Source organism: Piliocolobus tephrosceles, chromosome 17, assembly GCF_002776525.5.
Source record: "Piliocolobus tephrosceles isolate RC106 chromosome 17, ASM277652v3, whole genome shotgun sequence".
In the NCBI taxonomy this organism is placed as follows: Eukaryota; Metazoa; Chordata; class Mammalia; order Primates; family Cercopithecidae; genus Piliocolobus; species Piliocolobus tephrosceles.
This window is the reverse complement of record NC_045450.1, coordinates 66,777,145-66,787,171: the sequence shown is the minus strand read 5'-3', so window position 1 is coordinate 66,787,171 and position 10,027 is coordinate 66,777,145. Positions and strand designations below refer to the sequence as shown.

The following is a 10,027-nucleotide window of genomic DNA, read 5'->3' as shown; positions in this document are numbered from 1 at the left end:
TTTTTTTTTTTTTTTTTTTTTTTTGACAGGGTCTCACTCTGTCACCCAGGCTGGAGTGCAATGGCGTGATCACAGCTCACTGCAGCCTCTACCTCCCTGAGCTCACGTGATCTACCCAGCTCAGCCTCCCAAGTAGCTGGGACTACAGGCACATGCCACCATGCCTGGCTAATTTTTTGTAGAGACAGGGTTTTGCCACGTTGCCCAGGCTGGTTTCGAACTTCTGGGCTCAAGCAATCCACCTGGCCCCCCTATGTGCTGGGCATGAGCCACAGCACCTGGTCAAGTTTTCTCAGCACCATTTATTGAATAGATTGTCCTTTCCCTAGTGTATGTTATTGCATTTGTTGAAAATGAGTTAGCCATAGATGTATAGATTTATTTCTGGGTTCTCTATACTGTTCTGTTGGTCTGTATGTCTGTTTTTATGCCAGTACCATGCTGTTTTGGTTACTGCAGCTCTGTAGCATAATTTGAAGTCAGGTAATGTGATTCCTGCAGTTTTGTTCTTTCTGCTCAGGATATCTTTGGCTCTTCTGAGTCTTTTGTGGTTCCATAAAAATTTTGGGGTTGCTTTTTCTATTTCTGTGAAGATTGTCATTGGTATTTGGATAGGGATTGCATTGAATCTATAGATTTCTTTGAATAGTATGGACATTTTTAAAATATTGATGTTTCCAACTTATGGACATGGAATATCTTTCAATTTTTTGTGTCCTCTTCAATTTCTTTCATCAATATTAGATAATTTTCATTGTAGAGATCTTTCACTTCTCTGGTTAGGTTAATTCCAGGGTATTTCATTTTATTTGTAGCTATTGTAAATGGAACTACTTTCTTGACTTTTCTTTCTGATTGTTTGCTATTGGCATACTCACGCCTGTAATCCCAGCACTTTGGGAGGCAGAGGCAGGCAGATCACAAAGTCAAGAGATCGAGACCATCCTGGCCAACATTATGAAACCCTGTCTCTACTAAAAATACAAAAAAAAAAAAAAATAGCTGGGCATGGTGGCGCACACCTGTAGTCCCAGCTAATCAGGAGGCTGAGGCAGGAGAATCACCTGAACCCAGGAGGTGGAAGCTGCAGTGAGCCGAGATCACTTCGCTGCACTCCACCTTGGCAACAGAGCGAGACTCTGCCTTAAAAAAAAAAAATGTATGTCACTGAGTTTTGTAGTTGATTATGTATCCTGCAACTTTACTGAATTTGTTTATCAGTTTTAATTGTTTTTGGTGGAGTCTTTAGTTTTTTCCAAATATAAGATCATATCATTTGCAAACAAGGATAATTCAACTTCTTCCTTTCCAACTTGGATGCTCTTTATTTCTTTCTTTTGTCTGCTTGCACTAGCCAGGACTTCCAGTATTATGTAGAATAACAGTGGTGAAAGTGGGCATCCTTGTGTTCTAGATCTTAGAGGAAAGGATTTCAGTTTGTTCCCATTCAGTATGACACTAGCTATAGGTCTATTGTATATGGCTTTTGTTAGGTTGAGGTGTGTTCCTTCTATACACAGTTTTTTTTTTTTTATTATTGAGGGTTTTTATCAAGCAAGGATGTTGAATTTTATCAGATGCTTTTCTTAGCATCAACTGAAATGATCATATGGTTTTGTCCTTCATTCTGTTGAGATTATGTATCACTCTGATTGATTTGTGTAAATGTTGAACCATCTCTGCATCCGTAGGATAAATCCCACTTAGTCACAATGAATGATCTTTTTAATGTGCTATTGAATTCAGTTTGCTAGTATTTTGTTAAGGATTTTTACATCAACGTTCATGAGGTATATTGGCCTGTAGTTTTTTTTTTTTTTTTTTTAACATGTATTTTCTGGTTTTGCTCTCAGAACAATATAGGTCTCATAGGATGAGTTCGGAAGTATTCCCTCCACCAGTATTTTTCAGAATACTTGAGTAGAATTGATATTAGTTCTTCTTTAAAAGTTTTGTAAAATTCAGCAGTGAAGCCGTGAGATCCCAGCCTTTTCTTTGCTTGCAGACTTTTTACTACAGCTTTGAACTCATTACTTGTTATTGGTCTGTTCAGGTTTTGGATTCCTTCATGGTTCAATCTTGGTAGGCTCTCTGTAAGAATTTATCCATCTCTTCTAGGTTCTCCAATTTATTGGCATATAGTTAGTTACTCATAGTAGCCTCTAATGATCCTTCAAGTTTCTGTGGTGTTGGTTGTAATGTCTCCTTTGTCATCTCTGATTTTATTGGGTCTTCCCTCTTTTGTTCTTACTCTCATTAAACGTTTGTCAATTTTGTTTATCTTTTCCAGAAACCAACTTTTCATTTTGTTGATCTTTTGTATTGTTTTCATTTCAATTTTATGTATTTCTTCTCTGATATTTATGACTTCTTTTCTTCTACTAATTTTGAGGTTGGTTTGCTCTTGCTTTTCTAGTTTTTTGAGATGCATCACTAGGTTGTTTACTTGAAGCGTTTCTACTTTTTTAATGTAGGCACTTATAGCTACCAACTTCCCTCTTTGTACTACTTTCATCACATCCCATGGGTTTTGGGATGTTTGATTTCCTTTATCATTTATTTTGAGAAATTTTTAAATTTTCTTCTTAATTTTTTCATTGACCTACTGGTCACTCAGAAACATACTGTTTAATTTCCATGAGCTTGTATAGTTTCCAAAATCCTCTTATTTTTTATTTCTAGTTTTGGTCCATTGTGGTCAGAGAAGATACTTGATATTATTTCATTTTTTAAAATGTTTTAAGGCTTGTTTTGTGGCCTAACATATGGTCTATCCTTGAGAACGATCCATGAGCTCAGGAGAAGAATGCGTATTCTGCAGCCTTTGGATAAAATGTTCTGTAAATAACAATTAGGTCTATTTGGTCTATAGTGCAGATTAAGTTTGATATTTCTTTGTGGATTTTCTGCCTGGGTGATCTCTCCAAAGCTGAAAGTGGAGTATTGAAGTCTCCAGCTATTAATGTATTGAGGTCTATCTCTCTGTTTAGCTCTAATAATATTTCCTTTATACATCTGGGTGCTCTGGTGTCGGGTGCATGTATATTTACAATGGTTGTATCCTCATGCTGAATGAACACCTTTATGACTATATAATGACCTTCTTTGTCTCTTTTTATGGTTTTGGTCTTGAAATCTATTTTTCCTGATATAAGTATGGCTACTCCTGATCTTTTTGGTTTCCATTTGCATGAAATATCTTTTTCCTCTCTGGACAGTGCTTTATTTCTGTCTTTACACAAACTCCTGGCCCTGTTGAGTACATACGCCTCCCATCTCTTCTGATTTCTTGCTACTGTTTTAACAGCTTTGTAAAGTACATTGGATGGTTTCTGGGTCCTACAAATAAACTCATTTCTAGAGTGTCTCTGGGACATGAAGGTTCAAAGCTGGTTGTGGTGAAGGAAAACTTCATACATCTTGGTGAGTGGGTGGGAGAAAGAAGAGAGAGGCATGGGGGAAAACAAATCCAAGATGACTCAAAGCTCTGAAACTCAAAAGACTAGGACAGAAAGAAGTCAGGGTCCAGTTTCAATGTTCTGCCTATGGCTAGCCAGTTACCCCAGCATCATTTATTGAATAGGGAATCCTTACCCCCATTGCTTGTTTTTGTCAGGTTTGTTGAAGATCAGATAGTCGTAGGTGTATTGCTTTATTTCTGGGTACTCTATTCTGTTCCATTGATCTTTGTATCTGCTTTTGTACCAGGACCAGGCTGTTTTGCTTACAGGTAGCCCCGTAGTATAGTTTGAAGTCAGGTAGTGTGATGTCTGCAGCTTTGTTCTTTTTGATTAGTGGTGCCTTGGCTATTCGTGCTCTTTTTTGGTTCCATATGAATTTTTAAATCTTTTTTTCTCGTTCTGTGAAGAACCTCAATGGTAGTTTAATAGGAATAGCATTGAATCTATAAATTGCTTTGGGCAGAGTGGCTATTTTAACTATATTGATTCTTCTTATGCATGAACATAAGATGTCTTTCCATTTGTTTGTGTCATCTCCAACTTCTTTGAGCAGCGTTTTGTAGTTTTCCTTGTAGAGATCTTTCACCTCCCTAGTTAGCTGTATTTCTAGGCATTCTAGAGGGCTGACAGCAAGTTTTGTTTCAGATGGGTTAACTTGGTGATGATCTTAAGAAAATAGATGGACATAGCTGGGTGTAATGAATTTGCACAACCAGAGGGTGAGAATAAGAGTGAAATACATTATTTATTTTAACGTTCAGGGTTTCCCTTCAATAAAAACACATGACAACAGAGTAAGGCGTTCTGGCTTAGAAAGAGCTTTAGAGGCCAAGTCGAAGATATGTGGAAGGGTATGCTCTGTATTATAAGTTATTTTTTGAGAGAGGGTCTCACTCTGTCACCCAGGCATGAACAGTGACATGAACACAGCTCACTGTAGCCTCAACCTCCTAGGCTCAACTGATTCATCTCAACCTTCTGAGTAGCTGAGACTACAGGCACATGCCACCATGCTTGGTTGTTTTTTTTTTTTTTTTTTTTTTTTGTTCGTTTGTTTGTTTTATTTATTTATTTTTATTTGTACAGACGAGGTCTTACTATGTTGCCCAGGCTGGTATCAAACTCCTGGGCTCAACTAATCCTCCTGCCTTGGCCTTCCTAAGTGCTGGAGTTACATCCTTGAGCCACCGCACCTAGCCTTGTATTGTAAGCTCTTTGCTTACCCATTCATTAATCCATTTTCCATTTTTCACTTGTTCACACACTTGCCTTTCTTCATTGATTAACTGAGCTGCGCTGCATGCCAGACACTGGGCCTACAGCACATACTCCACATTTTGGCAATAACTAAAGTGATCTCATATGCATGAAGGTGAAGCTCAAAGTTGAGAACAGAGAAGAAAAGAGAAACCTCCTTGTCAACGTGCCAAGGAGGAGGCAGTACTCTGTTATTTCAGTACATATTTATTATATAAGTGAGGCAAAGAGTCTGTGAGACTTTCCCAGAAGTACCAGACTGTTCCAGAGAAACGAGAAAGGTGAGGCTTCTACACAGGCCAAAATTGTAAAGGCTAAGTTCAGAACAAAGATTAGGAAAATGTTGCTGTGTATTTTCTCAGGATTCATTTGCTTCGGGAAGGTAGCAGAAAATTGGAAATACTTTAGGGTTCTCACACAGCTAAAATATAATACTCATGGCTCCTAACCATCCTGAAGAAACCTTCGTCTCCCCCAACTCTCCCTTTCTCTCTTTCTCTCTCTCCCTCCCTCTCTCTCTCCCTACCTTCCTCTTTGCTTATGCCTCAGGCGAACCACGACTGTAGTCAAAGACAATAGCAGTTAGTTTTAAGAAAGTTACTGAGTTAAAGCCAGGAAACAGAATGTGATGGACAACAATATTTGTCTAGGAAATACGAAGAACCCCCTCCCCCACCAAATCATTCTAGAACTGATATTTACATTACCAAAAAAAAAGCACAAAACACAAAAATCAAGCAAACAAACAAAAACAGCCTAGTTGTACCCTTTATTTTAAGAAACTTCACTGAGAATTCATTGATCCAACAGTGAAGAGTAGTACTCCTCTACTTGAAAGCAGGGTCCTAGAGTCCAGAGCCCATCCCTTTGGCTTCCCGCTCACCTCTGCAGTGACCCAGTGACCCAAAAGTCAGGTCAATGGATCTTCCCAAGACTGAATGAAAGCCCAAGGAACCCCAGTTTGAAAATATCTGTCCCAGCAAAGAACGTGCGCTATGACACACATGGGCATTGTTTATGAAAAGGCAAGACTGTTCAGCCCTTGACTCAAGTTGTGTACTATTTGCTCTTGGAAACAGAGAGAGACAAACCATCCAGTGTCATCACATCCTACCTAGCTTGGTTGAGGCTGCTCAACACGGGATAATCTTCGGGTTAACAATAACAGGCAGCTTGTGTTTGACGGCATGAACAGAGGGAAAGTATGGCCTACTCAGCTTACAGGGAACTGAACACAGTGTGTTAAACGGATGAAGTGTTGAAAACAGGTTGACTGAAATGCTGACATTATTTGTAATGTGAGATTTCCTGTGCAAATCTAGCAACCTTGTGTGTTGGCAGTCACATTATGAAGATATATATGAACCCTAAATCCCCAGTAATAAATGGATGAGTTAGAAGGCAGATGAGAGTTTGTACATGAAAGAATTTGGAAGAGGAGAAAGGTTTTATCGTGTGAAAGTCAACAGGGGATAAATAATTTGACTAATCCTGACCCAGCCCTGCCTTTGCATGCCCTGCTTTTTTATTCAGCCCACAAAGAATGCCATGAGCCATGTCTTGTGATGGGCACCCCATGACCACATGTGAAAATGCTGACTCACCTCCCATGCTGCTGACATTCACCAGCCTTCCTTTGGATTTCCTAAGAAGAGGCAGAAATGTCTTTGTGACCTCCACAGTTCCAAAGAAGTTCACGGCCATGCATTGTTTGTAGTCAGTCATAGGAAGAAGCTCCCCATCAGATGGAAAGCCAAGCACCCCAGCATTGTTGACCACAGCCCACAATCCTGGAGACAGAAAACCATAATGAGTGAGTGTCTGGAAGAGTAAGTGAATAACACAACCTGCGACACCTGGGAGACCGTGCAAGAGGTGTTATGTGTGAGCCAGGTCTCCCGTGGGATTAGAGTCTGCCACTGGACAAAGGCAAGAGTCTTAGGGAAAAGGAATGGGAGTGGGAGGGGAATTCCTGTAACAGGAAGCCAGATGTGCAGAGATGTAAAGTAGAACATTCTGTTCCAGAAACTCTTCAGAATTTACTAAGTGAACCAGCAGGTACTGCAGATTAAGGGTTTGGCAGGAGCCATTATCCTGAAAGGACCTCTAATCCTTGTTAAGGTGTTTAGATAGGGAACCACTGATAGGTAACCAACAAACCACTGATAAAACAAATTCCCCACGACAAGCATGCCACATGGGAGGACCCCAGTCCATGGAGGCTGTGTATGTCTAAAGGATTTTAGGAGATAGATGGCATTGTAAAATGTGAATGCTGTGAAGATTAGTCTCTGGAAAGTAATGGGGAAGGAAAGATGGGTTGCCACGGGGATAGCCAATTGGGATATCCAAGGAGGCCATTGGGATAGCCCAGGTGGAAGAAGGTGAGGGTCTAGTGCATGCAGTGCTAAGTCATAGCGCTACGCAATGGTAGGAAGGGGCTGGAAGGTAACTACCCAGGAGGTAGACATGACAGGACTAGGGTCAGTAGGATACAGGGATTGAGGATAAGCTGAGGGTCTCAGTGACCCACAGGTTTCTGGCTTGAATGACTGGTTAGGTGGTAGTGCCAGTGTCTGAGCTGTGGGATGCAGGAGAGCAGAACGATTTGCAGAATGACAGCAGGGAATGAAAAAAATGAGCAGTTTTTGACATGTTGAAGTTGAAGCCTCTGGAGTATAAGGGAAGATGTCTGGTAGATGACTTTGTATACGTGGAGAAGAAGGGTTAAGTTGGTAATATATTATCATATTTGGGAGTTATTGGTATAAACCAGTGTTTTTTGTCCCTGCCCTAACATGAACATCACATTGGGAGCTTTAAAAACTAATGATACCTGAGATCCCATCCTAGGGACTGATTTAATTGGGTTTGGGGGATCTGTTCAGTCACACAGGGCCTGGTGCTTCAGAAGGGTCCTGTACATGGTTTCAGTCTCTGCTGTCACCATCTTACATTCCTAATAATTTTCCAAACTCAAACTAGGGGCCCCATATTTTCATATTGCATTGGGTCCGCCAAGTTACATAGCCCATCCTGGACCCCATCATGGGTAATTTTCAAATGATTCTAATGTGCAGCTGGATTGAGAACTCACGGTATAGGGAGCAAATGGTATGGCCCCAGACACATGGAGTGGGAAGTCTATGGATGCAACCCTCAGAAGCATTTGTATTTGTGGGGGGACAGAGGCAAAGTTTCATCCAGGAGAAGTGGAAAGAAAGATTGGAGAACTAGGAGAGCAATGGGGGCTGGGGACCCCAAACCATGGAGGAGAGTATAAACAACATGCTTAAATACTGCAGGGAAGTTAAAATCTGGGTCTTCCAGCAATCCCATTACTAGGTATACATCCAAAGAAATATAAACCATTCTATTATAAAGATGCATTCACACGTAGGTTCGTTGCAGCCCTATTCACAATAGCAAAGACATGGAATCCACCCAAATACCCATCAATGATAGACTGGATAAAGAAGATGTGGTACATATACACCATGGAATACTATGCAGCCATTAAAAAGAATGAGATCATATCCTTTGCAGGGACATGGATGGAGCTGAAAGCCATTATCCTCAGCAAACTAAAGCAGGAACAGAAAATCAAACACTGCATGTTCTCACTTGTAAGTGGGGGCTGAACAATGAGAACACATGGACGCATGGTGGGGAACAACCCACATGGGGGCCTGTTGTAGGGAGGGGAGGTAGAGCTTCAGGAATAATAGCTAATGAATCCTGGGCTCAATACCTACAGGGTGGGTGGATCTGTGCAGCAAACCACCATGGCACATGTTTACCTATGTAACAAACCAGCACATCCTGCATGTGTAACCCAGCATTTAAAATAAAAGTTGAAAAAAAAAAAAAAACCAACTAGATCTTCAGGCTAATATTGATTAGCTTTGCCAGATTAGTTAGGGAGGCAGAGTGAGAACCAACATCAAATTGAAGGTGAGGAAGAGAATCAGAGAGCTACAGGGTTCCATGAAGCTTGGCCATGAAGTAAAGAGAAGAGGAGGGGTAATGGGTAAAGGAGGACAGTGACCATGAAGGTATTTTTATTCTAAGCTGGGGACTCTAATGCATGTTGCTATTGTGGACAGGAAAGCAATGAGCTGGGGCTGGTGGAGTTGCTCTTGGGAGAGTGACTGAGAAGTTGGTGAGAATGAGATAGAGGTTTCTGTAAGTTCTGAGTGGATGGGCCCATGTCTGAGTTACTCCGAAGGTCTTCATGTTGATAGAGGCCCCCACATATGGTAGGCGTTCAGCACAGGTGTGCTCCAGTGCAAGCAGAGGCCAGAGTGGAGTAGGGGGCATGATCAACCCAAGCTGGAACAAGAACTGGGTATTCAGGAGGAGGGTAAAGGCACCGAGGGTGCTGGCGGCAGTACCTCTGTCCTGCAGCGTTGCTGCAACCTTGCTGTAAGCATCTTTTATCTGCACTGGCTTCGTGACATCCATTTGGAGCACCGAGAGGCGCGGGGAGCAGGTTCTTCGCAATTCCTCAGCTCCTGGGCCATTTTCATTCAAAACTCCGGCGAATACCGTGAAGCCCAGCTCATCCAGATACTTGCACAAAGCGTGACCAAGCCCGCAATCACCACCTGCACAGGGTCAGGGGAGTAGGGAGTGAGTTCAAACCACAGTGACAGGAGAAAATATTTAACAAGGAAAACATATTACGTTGTTTAGGATTCTCCATGCTCTCTGAAGAGAGGGGTTCCTGGGGAAGTTTCTTTATGTGCTAAGTGGGGAGGTGGGAGGAGAAGTCAAGCCACACAGATACATTTCTCCATATAAAGAAAGGGATATAATGTAGAACTGAGGGGTGGTGGGTGGGCATAGGTGGAAAGAGAAAGGCTTGGGGGAAGGGTAGTCCAGGAGTGGCTGGTGGCCAAAGAAATTGGGAAGGAAAACCAAGACATCTAATGGAAGTAGTTTTAGTAATCTACAATGTGTAGTGTTTGATGTAACCTCACTCACTCTGTAAAACCTTCAGTCAAACATTCATTACAAACTCATACTTTGGACTCGGTTTTGCCTTATGGAGACACAGGGCAATAACAGAGGCTGCCCACGGGGGCCAGTTCGTTCTGGATTATAAAAGTTAAAAGTTCATGGCCACCTGTGTTTCTCACCCTCCTGGGCCTTTTTCCCTGTCTATGACTGACCCTGAGCTATGGAATAGATGTCAAGCCTAGAAAGAAAGTTACAACAGAAACCAAATAGAAAGCCCTAATTGCATTGCTCTGTGAAAATGGAGAGTAATGTAATACACAAAGTATGACTTAAGCTTCTCAGAATTT

The 10,027-nt window shown here is 41.5% G+C and overlaps 1 protein-coding gene across 1 annotated transcript in view; it reads right to left on the bottom strand.

Annotated features, from left to right (window-relative positions):
- HSD17B2 (hydroxysteroid 17-beta dehydrogenase 2) overlaps positions 1 to 10,027 on the bottom strand; it is a 64,304-nt gene that overhangs the window by 21,055 nt on the left and 33,222 nt on the right. Inside the window, exons 2-3 of the mRNA XM_023226846.2 lie at positions 9,113 to 9,325; positions 6,323 to 6,508 (exon numbers count right to left, since the gene is read on the bottom strand). Coding sequence (XP_023082614.1) covers positions 6,323 to 6,508; positions 9,113 to 9,325 — 399 coding nt within the window. The remainder of the gene's footprint in view (positions 1 to 6,322; positions 6,509 to 9,112; positions 9,326 to 10,027) is intronic.